Raw genomic sequence first — 26,654 nt, forward strand, 5'->3', positions numbered from 1 at the left:
GCGTGACTAGCATTGATGTCTTGCCAAAATAGGACCCCCTGGCATGTGGCACAGTTCAGAAACATATTCCTAATGCCCCCAAAGGATGAATAAGAAGCTACTGAAATAAATAGGACAGGGCTTTTCTTAAGACATGGACTAGTCCTTCTTAGTTAGTCAGCCGCAGGGTTGTGAGCAGCATGTTTAAGATGTATTTATTGAACCAAAACGCCGTACAGTGTCCCTTCTAAACAGAGTCACCTTCTCACTGCAGCAGTGTTTTCCTGCTAATGCCCCAGTGGGGTAGGCTCGCTTAAGGCTTCCCAAATTCCACGAATCTTTGTTAATTTGACTGTTTTTGATGTTGAGCTTATACAACTTGAGCACTTTCCCACTGCAGTTCAGATCTCTCTTCTCTTTTCCCCAAGGTGCATTTCTCATCCCCTACTTGATGATGCTGGCTCTAGCTGGAATACCCATTTTCCTCCTGGAAGTTTCATTGGGGCAGTTTGCTAGTCAGGGGCCTGTGTCTGTCTGGAAAGCTATCCCGGCCTTACAAGGTGAGCTAGCAAAACCTCAGTCCTCCCCACATTTGAGGGAACACTTAAGGAAGTTTTAGGTGCCTGATGCTTTAACAGGCAGTTGTAAAAGGCTTTCTTTGGCATGGTATTGTTACTGGAACCACTGTCTGTGCATTGCAGTCTTAATTTGACCTTGGAATGTTATTACAAAAGGGATTTAATAGAGCTTGTCCTCTTTCCTTAGAAAATCCAAGCAATATTTTATTGCAGTGATTTCACAATTATATCATTTCTTTAAATTACAGATTTTTTTTTAAATACCCCGATCTGTAAGCATGAGTTGCATAACTAATGCTGGGGTATTTTTGCTGGCCCCCTGGGAAATTACCTTTATATATGCAACAGCTGAAAAATGTCTTATCTGCTTATAATACAGGGAAAACTTTAAAAATAACAAATAGTCTAGTAGCACCTTAAAGAGTAACAAAACGTGTAGATGGTATCATGCACTGAGGTTTGGACATTCTACAGTCCACGCTATGTTTGTAATCAGTGTAATTTTACTAGTATTTCCTCTCCTTCCTTTTTCAGGCTGTGGCATTGCTATGTTGATCATCTCTGTTCTGATAGCCATATACTACAATATTATTATGTGCTACACACTTTTCTACCTTTTTGCATCCTTTGTACGTGTGTTACCCTGGGCTTCCTGCACTAATTATTGGAACACGCCAGACTGCAAAGATAAAAACAAACTTTTATTAGGTAAGTTTTGACAGGCTTTTTACAATTTTTACAAGTTGGATCAGAGGAGATATTGCACCACTTTATTAGGAAGGAACACCCCACAGTCCTTATTTCAACAACATGCCCACTTAAAGCTGGATAGTTAATGTCATTGACAGTGTCACTTGATGCAGTTGGTTTAATGCGGTCTGTATAATCATAAATTCTTCTCTCACATCTGTTGGTTGAATTTTGTTTGTTTTGTTTTGGAAAAAAAATCAGTAAGGCCTCAAATGTATATTTGTCAAAATTTTACAGTTCTTCAAAGAAAAAATTGGAAGCTTGACACTGAAATATTATTGGCAACAAGTTCTAGGTTTCAGTAAAAGTTTTTGGCTTTTTATGAAAAACCTATGCTTTTTTTTTTTTTAACAAAAGCCCAAGAATTTTATTGAAAACAGGTTTAGAAAACAGAAACATAATCTAAAAAGTAATAATTGGTTGTTGGGGAAAATTTTACACTTCTCACAAAAATAAAAGGCATCTTATTTGTCAGCACTTTTTAACAATGATATGGTACTTGCAAGTACCATGGCAGTAACTTCTTTGTGCTGTGGATTATTTCAATGAATCATTTATTTTTAGGTGTTAAGTGCTATTTAACAAAGATTTTATAACACAAGAAATAATTTGTAAAAACGTTTTTTGGGCGAGCAAGACAAATTTAGAGGCTGATGAACTACTGAAAAATTTAGCTGAGCCAGTTTCACCCATAAAGTAATCCTACTGCTTTAATTTCTGACTCACCAGGAATAAATCTTTCCCAAAATGTCCAGTCATTGCACAAGTTTCCCTACTGGAGCAAAGCAGGGCAGAGTCACATGTTCCATTTTATAATTTTGGCCACTGAACAATCCACCAAAATTCTGCTGTGGCAGATTTAGGGCCCTGTCCAAATTTCATTTAAGTAAATGGAAATTGTCCCATTGACATCAGTGGGATTTGGATCTGGCTTTGGATCTGGCTTTTATAAATACAGTACATTTAGTACTAATCACAGTATTTCTATTGATTCATATTTTTAAACAAACTTATATTTAGCTATATTTGCTCTTCTAATGTGTGTGAGTCCTGAAAATATTATCGCAAAGGAGAACTCTAGCAAGAATGGTCACTTGCTCATTGCTCAATTGTGGATTATAAGTGGTCGTTTCAGGAAAACTAATATCCAATTTGTAACTGGACTCCACCTGATTCCAAGCATTTTCTTTGGTCTGCGAAAGGGAAACTACTAAGTGGCTTGTGTGTCCAATGTGAACTGCTTGCATTGCAAATCTTGAAAACTCACAATGCAAGCTACAGATTCAGAAATTACTCAATACATAATTTCAAATAATAAATTCAAGAAATCTGTGATCTGTTAGCGAATGATGCACAAATTGAACAGAGAAAAATTAATGGAATACATTATACCTTATGACTTTATTTGCTCAGCTGTGCAAAACAGGATGGCATAAATAAGAAACAAGCACATTGCTTTTGAGGTTTTAGCCCTGATGTATGGATACAGGACTCAGAGGCAGTAGGATAATGCAAATAATTTATAGTAACTAAAACAATGAGTTAGAGAAATGAATAATTACTGATTATGCACTGAACTCTTAGGATTTGGTCCTGTACTGTTGATGTCAATGGAAAAGGTCCTTTAGGGATCAATTTCACAAAACCATAGGGACAAATTCAGGCCTGATGAGATCCTAATTATTTTGATAGAGCTGATTGCTTATGCTGGAATTGCATTTGATCTAAAGAAGATTTTGAATCATATTTCTAATATTCTGCAGTCTGTCTTCCACATCTCTCTAGGATCTCCCCTCTTGTCTTTTCAGGCACCTAGCAGAGACAGCTGTTGAACTGTGTGCTAATTCTGTAAAGCCAATGAATAATTTCCACATATTTACTAAAATCTATTAACACTGACCTCTTCTAATGGTGAAAATATAAAGCATTAAATTCCCTTAAAATTTAATCTCCTTAATGTGAGAGAAACCCAATCTGAATTCAGTATTATAGTTCCCATTCCTCAAAGCACTTGAGCAACGTGCTTACCCTTAAGTATGTATTGCTCCACGGAAGACAATGCAACTGGTCAGGTGCTTAAAGTTTAGCGTGGTCTTAAATGGGTTCTTGAATACAAGGCCATTGTCGTATAAAGATATAGTGCAGAGATGATCAGATCTCATTTTAAGGATCCTTTATTTCTGTCTATAAAGTAGGGGAGTGTCAACTGCAGGTTACCATATTGGCTTGATAATAGCAGTTTCTCTGTCAGATTTATCCTTCAACTGTCTTAGACTGAAACCTTCCAGTTGTATCTTAAAAAATGAGCTCTGAAAAGCCAAAAATTGGCTTCAGATTTCTTGTACAAAAAAGGAAGCACAGTTACTCCTGGACTTAATTAAATTGCTCGTCTTTCTTGAATTTAAAAGTCTGATTTTAATTATTAATATCTGTGCATGTAAATATAATTTCATGCTAACATATTCCAATGTAGTGTAATCATTATTTCTGTTTGTTCAGTTTTGATGGATAGCACTGCATGAGAAGACTTATTTGTACATGATTGCAGGGGCTTATATTGAAAGTACAATTGTGCCCTCTGCTGATATTAAGAGGACATTGCAACCAAGCTGAAATCTTTATAGAACTAAGCTAGTAAACGTTAATGCTGTGCAGAGTTGCTGCAGTGCAGCAAAAATGACCTTAGGTGTCATCCAACGAAACCTGCTATGAGCTGGCTGCAGTTGGATGCGTAACTTTATGTTTTCTGTTTCTAACATAGATTTCAAAGCTACTTACTTTTAGTGATCATTGTGCTACAGTTCTTGAAAGCTTATTTTCAATGGAAATGGTGAGAGATTATTCTAATACTTACGTATAATATATTCTGAGAGAGAGCAAGGTGTATGTATATAAGCACACATGGCTTTACATTATTATTATAGTGTCTGTATATTTGTGCACTTGACATGCACAAATATACACTAATAATTCTATTTAAGGAAAACCTTTCTACTCAATCTAAAACCATGTGTGCCTGTACACATACATCTTGCTGCTGCTTTTTTGCACACACGTGCATGCACAGATTATATTACACAGATGTATTAGAAGGGATTCTTCTAATTTCCAATAGGAATAAGTCTAAGAAAGTCACAAGTCTAAGAAAGTCACTAGGATCGCAAACAGCAGGTAGCTTTGAAATCTGTGCTACAAACAGAAAGTATCAAGTCGCGCATCGAACTGCGACCGGTATTTAGTAAGTTTCATAGGGTGACATCTCAGGTCAATTTTGTTGGTCTCCATATCTGCATGCAGGGAGAGCGTAGGTGAATCATGAGAGTGGTGACTCATTAGACCCTGGAGGCCAGGGAGATGACAGTTAAACACATCCCTCTTTGTTGGTGGCTTTGCAGTGTGACAATAGCTACGTCAGAGAAGTCTGAATTTCCCTCTTAGGAGAGGAGCTGAGCTCAGCTATGGGAAGCAATACAAATGGGAAATGATGCCTTGCTGACAATGCTTAAGCACCCATGAAATATTTTTGTATTTCCTGGGCTATTTTTATGGTCCCAAATATCATTACAGGGTTGGATCTCCCGTAGTCCGGCACCCTCAGGAGCTGAGCTGTCCTGAACAAGGAGATTTGCCAGATCAGGGGAGGTTTCTCGCTTCCTGGCCTGTGCTAAACCACTGCCCTGCCACCCCAGCTAGGACTGCAGCCTGCCCCATTGCTGCCTGGCCAAACATTACTCCCTGGGCTGGAGCTCTCTAGCTCCCACTGGCCCTGCTGCTGCTGGGGCTGGAGCTGGAGCTCCGTGGCCGGTGACTTTTGGGAGCCTTGGCAAAGACAGTCATATCTGTAATCAGAGTGTTTCTTTTCAGACTAAAGTACCCCAGATTATATTTGGATCCAGAACCTGCACCCCAATCCGCTGACGAGACCACAATCCTCTCCTGCCCTAGTCACAACCCAAACCCCTGCACCCTAGGTCACAACCCCTTCCTGTCTTAGGTCAGAACCCAAAGCCCTGCACCCAGTCCAGTGACCCAGATCACAACTGCTTCCTTCACCCAAACTCCCTACCAGACCCCACTCTCCATCCTGATCCCCAATCTTTTACCCCAAGCTCCCTTCTGCACCCCACCTCCATCCCAAATCCCACACCTCTTTCATCAATATCATGGAAGAGTGCAGCCCTTGACCACTTACCAAATTCTTTGAGTGGCCCCCCCATCAAAAAGTATTGCCCATCCTTGGGCTAAGAGATTGGGGTGCAGGAAGAGATGTAGAGTCTGGGAGGGAGTTTGGGTGAAGGAGAGGATTGTGACTTGGAGGAGGGGTGTAGGAGGAGGTACAGGATGTGGGAGGGGGTTGTGACCTGAGGCAGTGGAGCAGGAGGAGGTGCAAGGATTTGGTCTGCGATGTAGGGCAGGAGGGAGTTGTGACCTGGGGGAGGGGATTGGATGGCAGGATGGAGTGCAGGGTTCAGGAGGGGGTATTGGTGCAAGAGAGGATTCTGACCCGGAGGAGGGATGTAAAAGTTATGGGTGGGGGTTGTGACTTCAGGCAGAGGCTCAGGATGAGGTACAGGGGGTTGGGTTGTGACATGGGGTAGGGGTTTCGGGTGCAGGGCTGGAAGGGAATATGGGGGCAGAAGCACAGGTACAGAGGGTTTGGGTCACATGGGGCAAGGATACAGGAAGAGAAGCAGAGGACTGGAGTGTGGGAGGGAGTGGAGTGCCAGGTGTAGGCTCTGGTTGAGAGACACCTACCTAGGTAGCTCTTGGCCTGCAGGTCCCTCAGGCTCCCAGCCTGCCTTGTCCTCACATGCCACTCAAAGTGGCCAGCTTCAGGGGCCACGTGTTTTTCTGGGCACCTTGAGACTGGGTTGGGGGTACTTCACATGTTGCCCCTGCGCATGGCCCAGGCAGCAATCCTTGGCTGTCTTCTGAGACTGAAATTATGCTGGAGGTGGGGTCAGGACACAAACCTCTTCTCCTTCCAGCTTGCAGTGTTCAGAGAAGCACATGGGTCCCGCGACTGCTTTGGGTGGCATGCAGGGCAGGACAGGCAGGGGGACTGCCTGAGGCTTCAGGGCTGTATTTTGCCTGCCACTGATACAACCTGGCCTTCTGATAGTGGCCACTAATGGGGGCCCCAAAAGGAATGAACAGAACAGGTAATCATCAAGTGATCCATCCTCTGTCACCCATTACAAGCTACGCTAGGGACATCATTCTTGCCCGTCCTGGCTAATAGCCACCTATATCTCAATCCAAAATCATTCAGAATAGAGCTAAGGATTTTGCTTGAACCCATATGTGGCTAAGATTCAATCATATTATTTTATTTAACATTTACAGTGATGTGTTTTGGAGTACAATTGTTTTTCATAGGTATAATTTTTGTTGGACTCTGTCTCTTACTCTCTGTATTTACATCTGCTTGGTGTATGAGGCTCATGGGTTCTGTTCTCAGTAGTGCCACAGATTAACATTATGCTTCGATGAGTGAATGGGAGCCCACGCCACATTAGTTGCTCAACCATATCTCCCATTGACTCAAGTCACTAAAGCTCTCTGAGCCTTAGATTATCCATTGATGGAAAAAAACGGATAACAGATGGTAGCTGAGAATTATATTTATAAAATGATTTGAGTTCCTTGGTGGTAAGATGCAATAGAAACATGTTACCATTAAATTGACCTATATGATATAGTGTTTGTTCAGTGTTGTCCCCATCAAGCCTGGAAAAGTTTAGTCCAATACTTTCCTCCCTTTATTTGTACCTTTTCTTAACAGATTCATGCATCATTGGTGACCACCCCAAAATACAGATCAAGAACTCTACTTTCTGTATGAGTGCCTATCCAAACTTGACTATGGTTAACTTCACCAGCCAAGGAAACAAGACTTTTGTTAGTGGAAGTGAAGAGTACTTCAAGTAAGACCCCTGTTGAATTAGAAAATGTCGGGTTTATTTATTTATTTATTTATTTGCTAATAAAGACTGGGGTTTAATTAAGTGGGTCACTTATAACTTGTTCTAGAAGACTGGAACCATGGCCCGTAAGAACTGAGCTTCAGGCAAGAAGGGTAAAAAGCTAAGTTTCAAGAGAAAAAGTACCATCTTTTACTGCTTTGTTTGCACAGCACCTAGTACAAAGGGGGCCTCTGAGGTAGTTCAGAGAAATGTCTCTGCTCTATAAGCAATGGCTAATGTAGATCCTTACACTGAGGGAATGCAGCTTACAATCATTGTCACTAACTTCTTGATTCTCAGGTACTTTGTATTGAAGATTTCTGCAGGGATTGAATATCCTGGTGAAATCAGGTGGCCCTTGGCACTTGCTCTCTTTCTGGCTTGGGTGATTGTTTACGCATCCCTTGCTAAAGGAATCAAGACATCAGGAAAAGTGAGCATATTTTTTTAGCAAAGTAAACCAGTAACAGTACACTATGTAGCTTTAAATCCATAGCCCTTCTAATTTAACACAGTGAATTATTTGGATGTTGCTAAAAGCAAAACCTTTATGGGACCTGACTGGACGTTGAACTTACTAAGTACCATCATCAGGGCCAGTGGAAAACAGCAGGAAGAGATGCTGGCGTTACTCTATAGGACATTTTGAGGTGGATGATCCCATGTTGTGGGAACTTTGTGGAGTGATTTCATTTTGGATGCAGGTCTATTTTTCTTATACACTCAAGACTAAAACTGGGCAAAATGACAGGAAGTTTTTTATTCTGAGCAAAAATGCAGATTTGGTGGCACCAGTTGATTTCACTGAATTGTTTTGGTCAAAATTATGAAAAATGTGAAAAATGTGAAAAATTTGTTTCATATTTAAGAAATAAAACTTTTATTTTTGTTTCAAAATGGTTTTTCATTTCAAAATTTCCTTTAACTTTATTTAAAAAATTAAAAACTTGTTAATTCTTAACATCAAAATAAAATATTTTGTTTGACTAAAAACCATTTTTTTTCTTTTTAACTTACTTTTCAAAATTGTTGGCATAATTTCTAGTTCAACTCAAAATGATTTTTTGGAATTGCCAGTGGACCAAAACATTTGTTATTTGCCCAGCTCTACTACAGATTTTTATTCACTTTAGTGGGAGTTCTAGATGTGGGATTGAATCCAAGATAATTAACTTAATTAACTGTCAATAACATCTTAAGAAAGTTAGGAAGTATGGCAAGAGATCACACTGGCTTAACCAGGAAATTTTGATTTATCTCAAAATCAAAGAGGAGTCCTACAATAAGTGAAAACTAGATCAAATTATAAAGGATGAATATCAACCAATAGCTCAATTTCATAGGGGCAATATTAGAAAGGCCAAGTCACAAAATGATCTCAATCTAGCTAGAGACATAAAGGCTGTGTCTACATTGGCACCCCTTTCCGGAAAAGGGATGCTAATGAGACACTTCAGAATTGCAAATGCCACGGGGGATTTAAATATCCCCCGCGGCATTTGCATGAACATGGCTGCCGCTTTTTTCCGGCTCGGGGTTCTGCCAGAGAAAAGCGCCAGTCTAGATGGGATCTTGCGGAAAATAAGCCCTTTTCCGGAAGATCCCTTATAAGCCATGTTCATGCAAATGCCGCGGGGGATATTTAAATCCCCCGCGGCATTTGCAATTCCGAAGTGTCTCATTAGCATCCATTTTCCGGAAAGGGGTGCCAATGTAGACACAGCCAAAGGGTAAAAAGAAAGCATTTTACAAATTTATTAGAAGCAAAAGGAAGACAAAAGGCAGGCTAGGCCCATTATAAATGAAGAGAGGAAAAATAATAAAAATGTGGAAATGGCAGAAGTGCTTAATGATTTCTTTGTTTCAGTTTTTACAAATAAGGTTGGTGATGATTAGACATCTAATGTAGTGAATACCAGTGAAAATGGGGTAGGTTCATTATCTGAAATAGGGAAACAGCAAGTTAAAATTACTTGAAAAAGTTAGATGTCTTCAAGCCACCAGGGCCTGATGAAGTACATCCTAGAATACCCAAGGAACTGACTGAAAAGATATCTGAGCCACTAGCTCTTAACTTTGAAAAGTCATGGACTACAGGAGAAATTCCAGATGACTTGGAAAGGGCAGATATAGTGCCTATCTATAAAAAGAAAATAAAGGCAGCCCAGGGAATTGCAGACCAGTCCGCTTAACTTTTGTGCCAGGAAAGATAATGGACCAAATAATTAAGGAATACATTTGCAAACATCTGGAAGATAATAAGGTGATAAGTAACAGTCAGCATGAATTTGTAAAGAACAGATCATGTCAAAACATCTTGATAACTTTATTTGATAGATAACAAGCCCTGTGGATAAAGGGGAAGTTGGTAGATGTGATACATCTAGACTTTAGTAAGATGTTTGATAAAGTCACTTACCTTGTCATTAACAGACTGGGGAAATACAACCAAGATGGAGCTACTAGAAGCATAAGTGGTTGTTGGATAACAGTTCCCAGAGAGTAGTTATCAATAGTTCACTGTCATGCTGAAAGGGCATAACAAGTGGAGTTCTGCAGGGATCAGTTTGGGGACCAGTTTTTTTCAATATCTTCATCAACAATTTAATGGCGTTGAGAGTATATGTGTAAAGTTTGCGGATGGCACCTAGCTGGGAGGGATTGAAAGTGCTTTGGAGGGTAAGATTATAATTCAAAATGATCTGGACAAACTGGGGAAATGGTCTGAGATAAATAGGCTGAATTCAGTAAGGACAAATGCAAAGTACTCCATGTAGGAAGGACAATCAGTTGCACACATACAAAATGGGAAATGTCTGCCTAGGAAGGAGTAGTATGGAAAGGGATCTAGGGATCACAGTGGACCATAAAATAAATATGAGTCAACACTATGATACTGTTGCAAAAAAAAAAATAAAAAAATTCTGGGATGTATTAACAGGAATGTTGTGTGCAAGACCTGAGCTCTACTCTACTCTGAGCTGATAATCACTTAACTGGAGTATTATGTCTAGTTCTGGGTGCCACATTTTAAGAAAGATGTGAACAAATTGGAGAAGGCCCATAGAAGAGCAATACAAATAACAGAAGGTTTACAAAGCATGACCTATAAGGGAAGACTGAAGATATTGGGATTGTTTAGTCTGGAAAAGAGAAGACTGAGAGGGGACATAACGGCTTTCAAGTATTTAAAAGGTTGTTATAAGGAGGAGAGAGAGAAACATTTTCTCCTTAACCTCTGAGGATAGGATAAGAAGCATTGGGCTTAAAATGCAGGTTTAGTTTGAACATTTAGAAAAAACGTCTTAACTGTCAGGATAGTTAAACATTGGAATAAATGACCTAGGGAGGTTGTAGAACTTCATCCCTGGAGATTTTTAAGAGCAGGTTAGAAAATCATCTGCCAGGGATGATCTAAATCAGTGTTTTTCAACCTTTATTAAAAAAAAAAAAAGTACTCCATTAAAAAAAAATTATCAGTACCCCCAGTACCTACAGTTTTCAGACACACAATTTTTTTCTACCATTGGAACACATTTGTTTAAACAACTTAATCGTAGCTGGGCGGGCAATGACATTTTTGGGTCTAAAAAGTACAAAAATAATAAAACGCTGTAAAACTTAAAACAAAAATTCAGTTTTCTCCAAATTTCAGTTGTGTTGACATACCCCCTCTACTTCTCTCGAGTACCCCTACGGGATACTATTGCCACTGGTTGAGAAACACTGCTCTAAATGACAAGGCTACACACATAAGTGCAGGAGACTGGACTTGATGACCTCCTTCCAGTTCTATGGTTCTATATTATATTAGCATTTGCTCCTACATTCCTGGTTAACTAGAAAACCAGTGGAAATCAGCAGATAATTTTGGCAGGAAGTTAATTCCCAAAACTGCAGAGGCTTTAAAAGTGGTCCACTTCTTTTGTAACATTTGGAAATTATGTTTCCAGGAGACTTTGGCAACTTTGCATATTTCTGTACAGTTTTGAAAATTAAAGACCCATTAACAGTTATAGTGACAGGTCTACAATCATGGGAAATGTCTATGCAATAGCAATCATTTCTGAAGACATGGAGATTAAGCAACCTCACTTTGTAAACTGTGGGAGTCAAGTTAAAATCTGAGTCCAGAAACACCCATTGTTTCACAAGAATCAATTTCAAAACTTCCCTGGAAGGGAAGAGAAATTTCCCCTGAAATAGAAGCGGGGTAGGGCCGTCCCTCAAATAAGCATCCACTGGGGGGAAAAAAGCCTGATGTCTAGAAATGAGGCTTAATTTTAGTTAGAAATGCTGTCAGTCACCTTAAGTATGGACAGGGCTCTAGATGTCAGTCCCAGGCAGCTCCTCTGCCAGCCTGGGAAGTGGGAGAGGGGTCCTTACTTCACCCCCTCCCCAAGACTGGAGAACATGAAGAGCCCTAAGAAGCAGAAGTGAGACTAGGACTGAGGGAGAGGAGGGGGGGAGACAAAGTGAGGATGTTGAGGGCTAATGGGGTGAGTAGGGTGGGGCTGAATTGAGAGGCGTTCAGTGGGGAGGGAACTGATAGGGGTCTGGGAGAAAGGGTTAATTTCTAGGCCGGAGATAACCATATGTGGGGGTGACAGTTCCTGCGTCAGGGACCAAAACTCACCTTATCCAGGCCACATGGGAGAGTGGGCAACATGAACTGTCACATGCACACACCCTGGTGATGGACAGGGGAGCTCAAAAATCAAGCCTGAACTAAAACCACAATATAATCCTGAGAAGTGTCATAATTTTAGGGCCAATTTCATGATTTTGGGGAGTCCGACTCCCTATTTTTGATCTCTTGAAGTTGGCAATGCTGCAATTTCCACGGGTGGGAGCAAGGTTTGCCACTCCAGGTGTGCTAGGAAAAATTGCTTTGTGAAGGGTGTGGTTAAAAGAAAAGATCCAGAAGTGAATAAATTGAGATTTGCATGCAACAGTAAAACTTCTTCTTATCATGAGCCTAAAGCTCATGGAAATTTTCTGCCTTGTTGGCATTGCAGATTGAAATTCTAGCAGTGGAGTGGAGACTGTCAACCTTCTCAGACTTTCAGGAAAGGTGCCTGTTAATGTGAGTGGTAACAATGGATTTCAGTCACTTGAGAAATCTGTTCGCTAGGAACTAGACTGAGCCTCTTGTCTAATCTGAGTGCTGACTAGTTGTCATCTTGTAATATTATTGAGAAACTACTGGTATCTTCTTGATGTGAATCAATCATTTAGACCTTGTTTATGTGTGAAAGTTGCACCACTTTAACTTAAATCAATATTTAAGCTGATCTAAGTTAAATGGCTGCAAACCCCCATGTGGGTGCTCTTACTTTAGTTGAAAAGAGATTTATTTCAGTTTAGTTTAACCAGTTCTTAAAATAAACTTAAATGAGCCTGGTTTCAATTGAAGTGTGTGTCCATTAAGATTTCTATACCAATGTACTTAAATAAGTTTAAAATTACACCTTGAAAGCAGTGCAGCTTTCTCATTTAGATGAGCCCTTAGAGATGAAAGCGTGAGCCATCTAGTTTTTCTAGTGACTGGGCTACATTTATGTCTAGTGCTACTCCTCTCACATTAAAGGAATTATAGTGGGTATGAATGGTGCCCAGAACTTGTTTGATAAACTGCATTTTTTAGTTATCTTGCCTTTCAAATAGTAAAACCCAAATTCCGAACTTAAAAGCAATTTGGATGAAATAAAAGAAAGGGGTGTAGAATTTTCCCCTTTTTTATTTTCTTTAATTGAAGGTATTCTTCTGCAAAGGCTCTCTCATGTAATGGGGGAAGCAGAACACTGAATTAGGAAACCACACAGAGCAATCTTGGGGTACGTCTACACTGCAGGGCTTAACTCAAAATAAGCTATGCAAATTGAACTATGTCAATTGCGTATCTTATTTTGAAATAGGAAGCATCTACACAGCACTTATTTCGAAATAGAGCACTCTTCCCCGACTTCTCTTATTTCTCATACAATGAGGGTTACATGAGTCAGAATAAGAAATCCTCCAGCTTGACAGCATTTTGTTGCTATTTTGAAATGACTGACTGCTGTATAGACATGGACTAAGTTATTTCAGAATAGCGCTAGTTATTTCGAAATAGTGTTGCAGTGTTAGACATACCCTTAGTTTTCACCTGAATTAATTAGAAAAAAATTGCGTATTTCTGGTACGTGAAAACTGCAGCATCTTATTTTCCTTATAACTGAATATTTTCCACTGGCCACCATCATCATCTTTGCAGCTGCATGCTCCTTTTTATGAGTAATTATTACAGAATTAAAATAATATTATTGTCAGATATGTATGTATCTTATAACTTAGTGCTGCTCTGTCTGCTTTAAACTTAAAATCTAGGTGGTTTTGAATTTATTTTTTGGAAGCGATCAATATCAAGATTCATAATCAGAAACAGCTCTGAACAGACAATTAGTCATGGCTTATTCATTTTCCATATATTTATATCAATATTAATTATGGTATACAATGTGCATGTTATCAATAACTGTTTTAATAATGCACTGTTTATTGACTGAAGTTCCATGAAAAATACTTCCCATGTTAGTCGATACATATTTCGAGATTGTTTTCATTAAGATGTTTCTTCCACACATCCCTTAATCACCAATATTATATGATTATGCACCTGTTCATAACAAGTGCTTTAAAAGGTTTAAAGTCCTTTTAAAAATGACTTAGACATATGTCTTATTGAAAATCATGTGACATATAACAATCCCAGCATAGATTTTAAATATTTACAGCCAAATGAGCTGGCACAAGAGTTACTTGCCGATGAAGTTCACATACAATTTTGAAAGAATAAATACAGAAAATGATGAGGTGTTTGTAGGCTGAAAAAAAAAAGAGATAGAATTTGTTGAGTAAACAATTATTTGCTGAGCTGCATAGTTTATCTGGTAATTACATGTTATCATTTAGTCTTTTGGGCACGATTATGAACTATATATATGATTATGCTTTGGCACAATCATAACTTTATATTATCACTAAAAGTACAATGAGAGAAAAAATTAAAAATTCCCAACAGGGATTCCTTACACAAAAGCTTATGAACCAGAGAGATGTGGATTGCCAGTGGAATAATAACGAGGGCATTGATCCCAGAATGGATTCAAATAAGATAGAAGTATGTTGAAAAGTTCTCAGTTAAGGGGAGTTGACGCAGGGGATCTTAGTCCCAAAAAGAAATGCAGGAGCTACAAGATGTAAAAGACTTCCATTTGTAAACTCTGCTCCATAACTTCTAGCAGATTTTGACTCAGCTTTTTGTATATGAACAACTGAAGAAATTCTTCACAGCAAATGATGTGTATAGAATAATTCATAATTAAATGATCAGCTATGTTCAGGCCATGAGATAGTTAGGGCCTAATCCAAAATTCATTGAAGTCAGTGGGATTATTTCCACTGACTTCAGTGGCATTTGGATCAGGCCCATAATGTTTTAATTCTATATAATTTTTAAGAAGTGCAAACAAAAATACTGCAGATTTAGCCAATATTGGAAAATGACAGGCTAGATTCTTCCAGTGTAAATTAGCATCGCTCACTTAATTGTCATAGAGCTGTGTTGATTTACATCAGCTGCGGCTGTTAGAATTTCATTGTAAGCTCCAACTTCTTTCAGGAGTTCTCGCCTGCTTTCACCCAAATCTCTAGTAACGTACCTTGGATCTCTGTACCTAATCTTTAGTGCCTTTGCTACTGTCACTAGGAAGAAGTGGTGTAAAAGTGATAGCATTGTGAGGAGGCTAGGGAAATAATCCCCTTGTCTTTCCATTCTGCTCCTCCTCCACTGGGCTTAATGAGTCAGAGTGTGTGGCTGAGAAATTGCTGTTTCTAGACAATCGTGGACTACTCTTATTTTTGTCTCCTCATATAGATCCAGATCAATAATATGTTGTGGTTTTTCTAGGTCGTGTATTTTACCGCGACATTCCCTTACGTAGTGCTCATCATCCTGCTTATCAGAGGAGTAACCCTGCCAGGAGCTGGGGCTGGAATCTGGTACTTCATCACGCCCAAGTGGGAGAAACTCATTGATGCAATGGTGGGCTCATTGTTTTGCTTAGACCACTTTGATCGAGGAAATAAATGCACACAGATGTATTACTGTTTATGGCACACATATGTGAGATGTGGAGAACTGGTGTTTGAAAATGTCATGTGTGAAATTTTGTTCTCATATCACTAATTTATTGTATGTTTCATTGTGCTACATTAAGAAATGTTATAGTCACTGATGTTTGTACATATCTGTACTATAGAACATTTACATATATATTTGCATTATTTTATCTTCTCTTGGAATATGCAATGTTCCTTATGTCACTTCCCCAAGTAGGGAGTTTCTGAACAGAAGTGCAATAGATGACACAAACTAGGAAGAGTGGTAAATAATGAAGAGGGCAGCTTACTGACACATAGTGATCTGGATTTGCTTGGTAAAGAGGGGGCAAGAAAATCATGTGTGCTAATACAGTTGAATGGATCTTCTGGGAACAAAGAAGATAAACTATATTTATGGGATGGAGGAATCTATCTGGAAAGCAATGATTCTGAAATAGATTTGAGGAGTCACGGTGGCTCGTCATCTGAACATGACCTATCAGAGTGATGCCGTGTCCAAAATAATAATGTGATGATGGGATACATAAAAGAAAATATGGAGTAAAAGTAGAGAGGCTATTTTACCTCTGTATGTGGCAGTGGTGCCACTGCTTTTGGAATACCATGTTCAGTTCTGGTGCCTACAATTCAGGAAGGATGTTGATAAATAGATGATTCAGAGAAAAGCCATGAGAATGATTCAAGGACTAAAAAATGTGCCTGATAGTGGTTAAAAGAGCTCATTCTATATAGTTTTAACAAAGTGAAGGTTAAGGGGTAACTGATTACTGCTCATAAGTATCTGTGAGGAACACCTGTTTAATAATGTGCTCTTTACGTTAGCAGAGATAGGTATAATGTGACCCAATGGCTGGAAGTTGAAGCTAGACAAATTGAGATTGGAAATAAATTGTGAATTTTCGACAGGCAGGATAATTAATCCTTGGAACAATTTACCAAGAGTTTTAAGATTTAATCAAGTTTTAAGATTTTTCTAAAAGATCTTCCTTAGAAATTGGGGAAGTTCTGTGGCCTGTGCTGGACCAGAGGTCAGACTAGATGATCACAGTGGTCTCCTCTGGCCTTGGAATTTTGTGTAAACCTTTAGAAAGGATTGATTTACTGAGTTGGCACTGGATTTGTTCTTGGTTAATTTTTGCCTGTGAATAACACAACACACCTGAATGATTTATCGGTTTTTTTGGGTTTTGCAAATTACTTTAGGATTTGTGGGGGATGATTTAATACGAAAAGTGAATCCTACTTTGATTACTATCAGATCAGGCTTTGTAACTCTGTTCCATTAGCAAATTTTATATAAACTGCAAATGTGCAGATGTAGATTTTTCATAACCAATCTTTCATAACCAGTATCATGGGCAACAAGAACTACTAACTACAGGCAGTCCCCGAGTTACGCGGATCCGACTTATGTCGGATCCGCAGTTACGAACGGGGCTTTTCTCGCCCCGGAGGACGGGAGCGGCGGGACGCCCAGATGTGCCGCGGTGCCGCCGCCCCCGTCCTCTGGGGCGAGAAAAGCTGCTCCCCGTCTCCCTGGTCTGCAGGGAGACGGGGAGCAAAGCCTTGGAGCACGCCCGCAGCGGGACAGCCCGGGCGCGCTTGAGCTGTCCCCCTGCGGGCGTGCTCCGCGGCTTTGCTTCCCGTCTCCCGACCAGCAGACCAGGGAGACTTGCTCCATCCCCGCCTTCCTCATGCCCACCCCTTCTTTCAAGCCTTCTCCCTCTAGCTCCCAATGCCCTTCACTTCACCTCTCCCAGCATCACCCTGTCTCCCCTTCCACTGACACCTCCCCTCCTGCCCTTTTCCTCATTGTCTCCACTTGGCCTTCTGGCATTTGTCTCTCCTCCATCCTGTCCCTTGGTGCCTTCCCCTTTCTTCTCCTGACCTGCCTCCTCCTCCCCTGATCACAAGCACCTTCCTCTTTAACCCCTTCCCCCTATTTTTCCCTCTTCCCCCCACCCCCTCCCCTCCCCCACCTTCTGCCTTCCAATTTGTGGCACTGAAGTCTGTGATGGGGCCCCAGAAGTCCGCATGGCCCTGGCCCCAGCTGCTTCCAGGGTTCCAGACCACTTGCCGGGCCTAGAGCTGGATCGCATGGTGCAACTCTGGGCCGGGTGGTTTTAAAGTCCCGGGCTGTGACGTCATGCCATGCCCGGGTGTCTCCCCTCTCAGCTGTTGCGCAGCACGCCACTCATGCGCTCCATCGGTCCCACCGTGCCCCGTACATGGCCGGCACCGGGGAATTTAAAGTGCAGGGCTGCGGTGCCCCATCACAATCCCCCTCCTCCTCCAGCAGCCACCAGCCAGCCCTTCGGCCGGCCCTCTGGAGAATGGCCCACTGGGAAATTCCTGGTATCCTGCCGGGCCAGTCCGCCCCTGTACCTCAGGAAATCTGCCAAAGGACTTAAATCATCTTCCCTAACATGATGTTGAGATCCTGGTTGTACCTGAGCTGGAAAATCATTCCCTTTTGGTTATGTTTCATGGGTGGTTTTCCTTCTTAGCTACTTTGCTTATATTGGATTGCTTTTAATCCTCTGTTGTTGTGAATAGTAATTCATTCTGTACAAACACATTTTACATTATGAGCACTAACAGCCTCTTTGGACCCTACATTGGGCAAAAAAGGAAATAAAGTGCTATTGCCTTATGACAAATTAAGATCTCCAAACACATACATATGTGTGTGGGGGTGCAGATATATATAGATACATATACACCCACAAACCCTGGGTACAACAAGTACGGTAATGTCCAGGACAGCTTCTACTTGCTCTTTAAGAGAAATTTCTCTCTAATTCTGTCATGCTTCTGTTTATTAAAATTGCATATTGCACTGCAATATCAAACAATGCAAAGTTAGCTTATGTGGGCCAATGCAGAGGCAGTGCATGTATCGTCTAACATCAATTTAAGCAGATTTCTCTGCCTCATTAGTATTTAAACAGTATAATGGCAAAATAATTGTATTGATTTATTTATACTGGTGTATATCAATCCAGTTCTCTGGGCTCATATATATACCTTTATAAAACAAATATGACCAATTCCCAACCATCCAAATAGTTGGGCCTGTGATTTTTCACTACACATTGTATAGTGACAACTCTTTACCTCGGCACCTGGCCCAAGATACAAAATTCAGATCCCAGATTTTGAACTACTCAAAAGCTGGATGTTATTTGAACTTGAGGTTTTGGTCCATACCCATCTCAGATTCTCTTCCTTTCCTAGATCTTTCATGGAAGTTAAACCAGAAGGTGTCTGGGTGTCACTAGAAGGGATGATGCAAGGCTGCATTTCATACAGCAAAGGCCTTCTCAGCTCCATCTATTTGTTGAGCTGTAGATTACCAATACTGAGCTTTCTTGAAAAACTGCCCCTGTTTGCAAATAATTAGCACTTGAATATCAGGCCTATCAGTGCATCTGAGGCCTGTGCTCATGTGCTGTAGGAATAATTGCTTGGTCAGTGTCTGATCTTTATTTGTAAAAGCCTTGATCCCAGGTATATTTTCTTCTGATATGATAAAATTCCCATCTGGCCGGTGGGTGCCCACAACTCCTATTGAAACCAGGGCTGAACTTGGCTCAGTGTGTAATTTAGTTAACACAAAGTATAGCTGTTTTCTTGCATCAGGAGGAGAAAAAGCCATTTGAACTGGGTTTGGGGATCCAATAGATAACTTATTAGTATATCGAATGAAGATTTTTTTCTCTAGATCTGCATTTTCTTTGTTGAGCACTGGGAAATCTATTCTGTTTTAGTCACAACGTAATTCACTGAAATACGTTTTCTGTATTTGCCAAAGTTTATATATTGTCCCCGGCAGTCACATCATCATTGCTCAAGTCCAATTATCAAATAGGCAGCATCCATTTGAGGGCAGAACTTTGCCATAAGTTGCTGTTTTATTAACATTTAATTGTATGAGTTAGTTTAAACCATTTGTGCTAGCATCCTGACTGTAACATTTAATGATACCATTGGTTTCATTAGCCTGTCCAAAGCCCTTTACTGAAACTAACACAGTTTTCTCTCCTGTGCTTTCTTAGGTGTGGAAAGATGCTGCCACTCAAATTTTCTTCTCATTATCTGCTGCTTGGGGTGGTCTAATTACTCTGTCTTCGTATAACAAATTCCATAATAATTGCTACAGGTATGTAGAGATTAAATCAACACATATTATTCAAGACACACTATCAAGTAACTTAAATCCAAAATGTGGTCTACCTCTGATTTGTTAAAATCTGTTTAGAAAGGGTTGTCTTTTGCTGTAGTTTTTTATTTCAAAATCCACTACCCCAAAATGTACACTGTCCCTTTGGGACATTTATTCTCATTACAAGCAGCTAGTTCCAGGATGAAAAGTAATCCACAAAGCTGTCAAAGACTCTGGGCAGTATCCTGAAATCCAGCACAATTGGTAGTCTCTGTTAAAAGCAATTTGTGATTAGGATTAGGTGAGGGTCAAGATGTATCAAAAGCTGAGTGAGTGGGTAATGCTCAGTTTCTACTTATATGATTCTTGTCTTTAACAAGGCTGCTTATTACTTCTGCAGTTTCATTTACACTAATGTTCTATTTTAAAAAAAAGCTCTAAGGTCACAAACTTGGAAAAATTGTCTTCACTCAGACTAATTTTTTCTTTAGAAAATAAATGGCAATTTTAAAATGTGTCATTAATAACATGCCTGTGATACCTATCAGAACTTGCTGTTACATTGCCCTGCCACAGCTGTTGCTTCATAGTGTATCTTTTTTATGGGAAGCAATGCTCCCATTGATTTCCAGAGGAGCTGGTAGGTGCAGGAAAGCATGTCATTTGGAACAGCATTTAAGAATATGTTTAAGTGTTGCCCTAAACATGAATGGACTTAAGTGTATTTTCAAGTACGTTCTGAATCAAGATATTACATTTTAAGTGGCTTAGGGCAAGGACCATATCCTTAATGTCTGTGAAGCTCTAAGCACATTTTTTGCACTACTTACATGGTAAAGATATTTCTGCATAACTCAAGTCCTTGGACCAAGACTTTCAACAAAATTTGAAAATTACTCTTGTAAATGCATAATTAGGCACCTAACTATGTGGTCTGGTTTTTCAAAAGAGGAGAGGGCTCAACATGAGTCCTCAGTTTTGGTGTTGTTTTTTAAAAAAAATCTTGGTCCGATGGCTTGTCAGTACTTGTCTGGATTAATCTAATCTTGGAAGAACAGTGTTCCAAAACATAAGGGAAACATGCAGGTGAGAGAGCACAATGTGTCCTCTTCCTGTTTTAGTGGTTTAGTGTATTAATTAGCTCTTGGCTTAATGAATTTGGAAAATGTTTGCCGAAGTTCAGAATTAAAAGTTTGAAAACTTATATATATATACTCGGAAAAAGATCTTTCATTAGTGGTAAAACATATAGTATTAATGCTGAAAAAAATTTGAGAGGCTTAATTGGTTTAATTTTACATTTCACACAGCTTGGATGGTAAAATAAGGCAGGCAAGTATTTCTCTTTATATAGTCATGTTATTTTCCAAAGGGTTCATTCTAATATTGCAAAGGCAAGTTTAATTATTATTTAAAATATTTTCAGTTACATTTCTTTTTTAAACTTCTTGAAACCATTTATAACTGCACCAGTCTTGCTTTAATCCACTTTGTAATACATACTCTACATTTTGGGGCTAAAACTCTTTGGTCGTTTCCCTTTAAGCACTTCCTACTTTCTCTCTACTTTTGAGGCTTGTCAAAGCCAAAGCCCTTCCTTTGGAACACAATTAGCACACAGTGATCTCATTCCAAATGGAACATTATCTACCTTCAGCAGAACTGAAGAATGATATTTTGTATTATCTTGTTTAATGGCTGCTCCAGTAGGGACTCCAAGATGCTGCCATCTCAGTGTGGTTCTTGACAGCTTTCTCTCTGGGACCAAATGAATAAATGGCAATGAGAGTGTAGCTAATTTATGCCAACTTGGAAAAACTTTTTTCCAGGGCTTGAATTTGATGTCACTTTTTTATTCATGGAGTTCAAAGTGGGAGTCTAACACATGCCTGTAATAATGGCAGAATAGACATCTTATAAAAGGATGTGAGAGCTCTGAACAGGGAGAATTATAGGTTCCTTCTTTATAAAGGCACATATTCTGAAAGAATAAAGCTTACTACACAGGCACACACATTTCCTGAGGCTACTCTTTACAACACTGAAAAGATAATTAACACCATATCCGAAAGTTCCTGAAAAAAAACCCAAAAAAACCCTTGATATGGAGACTTGGAGAACTGATACGAAAAGTTTCACATAGAGATGCCTGGTTTAAATTCAGCAAAGACAGAGTGACTGAAAGTAGTCATGTCTGATGGCTGATTAGAGACCACTACAAAATTCATTGGACAAGCAACCACCTCACACACAATAAAATCCTGCCATCACAATTCATCAGCGCTTTTGTCAGGCAGTTTCATCAGAGGAGCCAAAGACTAAAGGGGACCGGATACCCCGCGTAGGACTTGAGAAGCTTTCTCCAAAACACTGGGGGGGGGGGGGGGGAAGGAAAGGTTGATTGGTGAGTGGAGGGAATCTTGTACTGTTGCTTCTTGCCACTACTACTAATACAAAGACTTCTGTCTCCAGGTCAGCCTGACTTCTTTCACTAGCACTACAATATCTTGGAAAAAAGAGTGGTTGCATGGTTGGGTGGGAAGTACCTTTATCAATATATTTATTGCTTGTGCATGTTTGTAATTTGAAGTACATAGTGTATACAAAAGTCTCTTACACATTAAAGGCTCATGTCTTTTTTTCTCTTCAGGGACACGTTGATAGTTACATGCACCAATAGTGCCACAAGTATATTTGCAGGCTTTGTCATCTTTTCAGTTATTGGCTTCATGGCAAATGAACTCAAAGTAGATATTGAAGATGTGGCAGACCAAGGTACAGTATTTTTTCCTTACTTAGACTGACTTCCAAAATGAGTATGAATGTGTTCGCTGATGTGTCTTTAACTTGCTTATGATTGCTTCACTGCAAACATGCCATGAGTTGAAATGGGCATACTAAGTCACTAAACAGAGCGGTAATATGGGTGCTGTGCTACAGTACAGTACTACTTCTGACCACTGGGGGAGTCGAGTTGCCATACCAGGACCTCTGGATGTGCAATTGTCTTTTAGGGCCCCTGAAGGACTAATTCTGCTTAGCCTACAGAGGCAGGGTAAGGAGTCCCCTCTTTATACGCAAAGCAGCTACAGCCTCACTGCTTCTGCTCCCCGGCCCCAGGCCCAGCACGTAAAGTAGCCTGAAGAAAGTAAGGGAGGAATAAGGATGTTTAGCATCATTCAGACATCTGCCTTCCCCTCCAGCTGTTCCGTCCATCTGCCTCCTCCCATCAGTTCAGCATCCTTCCCCTGCAATTTCACCTCTGCTTTTCTACAGCTGCTGAGGTTTGTCACTACCATCCTCAATGTTGGGCTAGGTGGGGTGGGGAAGCTGCAATAAGATCCTGTCTCCCTCTTCCCTGGCAGGATGTTGCAGAGGAAGTGGGCCTAGTGCATCATCCCTTTGCTCACAGGAAGGGGAGAGGCGCTCCTGGGCCTTTTTGTCTCCCTACTTGGGATGTGAATGGGTAACTGGTTAATTGGTTACCCAGTAAGAACCATCCTTGTTGAGTGGTACTTACTGGGGACTGGTTAACCCATACCCCATAAGTGTTGGGAGTGGGCTGCCCTGTGTACATGGGTGGGGGACTGGGAGTAGCGGCTGGCCATCTTGCACCATGTAGGGTGTATGCATGTGTGGAGTGGGGGTGGGAGCACAAGCCAGCTGCCCAACACATGGGGGTACAGGTGGGTGAGAGCAGGATCACTCCTTTTATTTTTTCCACCTATGACTTTTGGTGTGGACTCCTGAGGGGAAGAGAGCTCTGCCTGCTTCCTGCAGCAGCTCTGATAGACTGCTTACAACTCAAGAGGCAGAAGAGTTGGGAAAGAGAACTTTTTCTAAACTAAGGGTGACTGTGGAATCTGGGGAGGTTCTGACATATGGGACCAGGAAGAAGGTTTCTGATCAGAGGTGTCTAATGGAGTGGGGTGGTCATCAATGGGTAGGGACCGGATTGCCAGAACTGTGTGTGTAGTGTGTATAAGTGACAGGTGAACTGGTGCTTTGTGTGTGATTGTATGGGCTGGGGAGATAGAAGGGTAAGAACTTTATTGGCTATGATAAAGAAAAGAAGCTGAAAGGATATTATAACTGTACCACATAGAGATAAATGAAATTCCCCTTTGACTTACTGTCCCTGTGGCTACTTCACATCAGGCTGTGCCATGTGCCTGTGCATTCCTGATCAGAGATTTGTCTGTGGGTTTGCACTTTCACTGGATATATCCTCGTGATCCAGAAAAAGGATACATAGAGAGGAGGGAGGGGTGGACCTGCTCCAGTGTCTTCTCATAGACTCATAGACTTTAAGGTCAGAAGGGACCATTATGATCATCTAGTCTGACCCCTTGCACAGTGCAGGCCACAGAATCTCACCCACCCCTCCCAGAATAATCCTCTCACCTATATCTCAGATATTGAAGCCTTCAAATACTTTGAAGACCCCAAGATGCAGAGAATCCTCTAGCTGTGATCTGTACCCCATGCTACAGAGGAAGGCGAAAAACCTCAAGGGCCTCTGCCAATCTACCCTGGAGGAAAATTCCTTCCCGACCCCAAATATGGCGATCAGCTAAACCCTGAGCATGTGGGCAAGACTCATCAGCCAGACACCCAGAAAGTTCTCTATAGTAACTCCTATCATCCCTCCATTGTCCTATTCCCACTGATAATGAATGGACAATTAGTTACCAAGATCATGTTATCTCATCAAACCATCCCCTTCATAAACCCATCTAGTTTAATCTTGAAACCAGATAGATCTTTTGCCCCCACTACTTCCCTTGGAAGGCCGTTACAGAACCTCACTCCTCTAATGGTTAGAAACCTTAATCTAACCTCAAGTCTAAACTTCCTACTAGCCAGCTTATATCCATTTGTTCTTGTGTCCACACTGGTATTAAGCTTAAGTAATTCCTCTCCCTCCCTGCTATTTATCCCTCTAATATATTTAAAAAGTGCAATCATGTCCCCTCTCAGCCTTCTTTTGGTTAAGGTAAACAAGCCAAGCTCCTTGAGTCTCCTTTCATAAGACAGGTTTTCCATTCCTCGGATCATCCTAGTGGCCCTTCTTTGTACCTGTTCCAGTTTGACTTTGTCCTTCTTAAACATGGGAGACCAGAACTGCACACAGTATTCCAAATGGGGTCTCACCAATGCCTTATATAATGGTACTAACACCTCCTTATCCCTACTGGAAATACCTCGCCTAATATATCCCAAGATCGTATTAGCCTTTTTCACGGCCATGTCACAATGGCGGCTCATAGTCATTTTATAATCAACCAGGACTCCGAGGTCCTTCTCCTCCTCCGTTACTTCCAACTGATGTGTCCCCAGCTTATAACTAAAATTCTTGTTATTAATCCCTAAATGCGTAACCTTACACTTCTCACTATTAAATTTCATCCTATTGCTATCACTCCAATTTACAAGATCATCCAGATCTTCCTGTATGATATCCCGATCCTTTTCTGAATTGGCAATAGCTCCCAACTTTGTGTCATCCGCAAATTTTATTAGGACACTTCCACTTTTGGTGCCAAGATCAGCAATAAAAAGATTAAATAAAATTGGCCCCAAAACTGATCCCTGAGGAACTCCGCTAGTAACCTTCCTCCAACCCGACAGTTCACCTTTCAGTTGCCTGTGGCTTGAGAGAGTGTGTTACAGACAGTATCTGCTTGCTGGCCTTGCAGCTCTCGCTTTTCCTTATTCTTTTGTATAGGCTATTTATTTTTTTCCTTATTTAGGATGGGACTCCCTCCACCATTTTATTTTTTGCTTAGGTAGTTTCATCTTGGCACTTGTTATCTGTCTCTCTCTAGCTCCTCCGAGCCTGCCAAGTGCTGCTTTCTCTAAGGTGCTTCCTTGGGAACCAGGGTGCTTCTGTGGTCAGACTCCATCTGTTGAGTAGCTCCTTACATACAGGGCTGCCCCAGCAAGCTGTCCTCTGATTAGCTTCTTAAAAGCCTTTTTCTGATTGGCTAGGGCTCTGTGCAAGCCCCCTGTTGCCTGTGTTAGCCCCTTCTAGCCAGAGTGGGGGCAACTGCCCCACTACAGCAGCCATCACTAATCTTTCTGTGTGTACATGTGGGAATACTAAAAGTGTGTCGCATTAAGTCAATATAACTTTCAGCACACGTACAACCCTTTCCAAGCACAGGGGGAAAATGAAGAACAGCCTCAGTTAGTTGTAAGAGGAGGAGGGAGAACGGCACAGAATACAAAGAGGCTCCTAACATAAGGAAGACTGAAGAGTTCAAAAAGTGAATGTTACATGCTCATGGCTCCTGAGCATGAAGATGTGTCTCTGGCTGCATTAATGTGTATACATTGTTATTTTTCTGACAGCTTTATTGTGTGGATAAATCTAGTGGTTCAAAGCTCAGAACATGGTCTAAGGTAACTGATGAGCATCTTGACTCAAAGGCTGCATTAGTGAGTTGATAATGGGACGCAGAAATCAAGCCCTCTGGTAATGTTTGCAGTTATGGAGTGTTTTCTGGAGTAGGTGTTAATGAGAGTTAATTTCCATTCAGTGCCCTGAATCATTTACTAGAGTTGTAGGAGTTGAATGGCATATAGGTAATGTAGGTTAGTAACATTCAACAAGTCTATCATACTTATGGGGAATATTGCCAGTGATGTGCATGGAAGCATTTCCTGTTCTAGTCACCAGTCTTTCACTGAAGCATAAGTTTTCCCAAAGCAGGTGATATTTTTGTATTATCAATGCTGCTACAGTTATAAAAATGGCAATGGAAGGAACAAGGTGATGAAAGAAAGACACTCTCTTTGGTTCATTCTGAATATTGCTGTTCCACAGACTAGAAGTGGCAGCACATAGTTATGGAAGCATAATCAGCTGGACTCTAAAGTTTCTCCTGGGACATAAGAGGTGCAGTTAAAGTGTAGTAAACATACAGAGAATTATTTTTAGATGCTGGGCTTGTTTGAATCTTGAAAAACTAGTTTGTCTGACCCAGAGTTCTGTCATGCAGAATCTGTTTAAGTTCTAGGCTGGAATAATCAGTCATGGAATGGATT

General features: G+C 40.6%; 1 protein-coding gene across 2 annotated transcripts in view; it reads left to right on the top strand.

The window, feature by feature from the left end:
• Positions 1 to 26,654, top strand: part of SLC6A5 (solute carrier family 6 member 5) — a 55,392-nt gene that overhangs the window by 4,475 nt on the left and 24,263 nt on the right. For both annotated transcript variants that reach the window (XM_089778591.1, XM_006111489.5), the window contains exons 3-9: positions 408 to 539; positions 1,092 to 1,265; positions 7,093 to 7,234; positions 7,574 to 7,706; positions 15,225 to 15,359; positions 19,498 to 19,601; positions 22,255 to 22,379. In XM_089778591.1, the coding sequence (XP_089634717.1) occupies positions 408 to 539; positions 1,092 to 1,265; positions 7,093 to 7,234; positions 7,574 to 7,706; positions 15,225 to 15,359; positions 19,498 to 19,601; positions 22,255 to 22,379 (945 nt within the window). The remainder of the gene's footprint in view (positions 1 to 407; positions 540 to 1,091; positions 1,266 to 7,092; positions 7,235 to 7,573; positions 7,707 to 15,224; positions 15,360 to 19,497; positions 19,602 to 22,254; positions 22,380 to 26,654) is intronic.

This window comes from Pelodiscus sinensis, chromosome 5 (assembly GCF_052426305.1).
Source record: "Pelodiscus sinensis isolate ZL-2025 chromosome 5, ASM5242630v1, whole genome shotgun sequence".
Taxonomy (NCBI): domain Eukaryota; kingdom Metazoa; phylum Chordata; order Testudines; family Trionychidae; genus Pelodiscus; species Pelodiscus sinensis.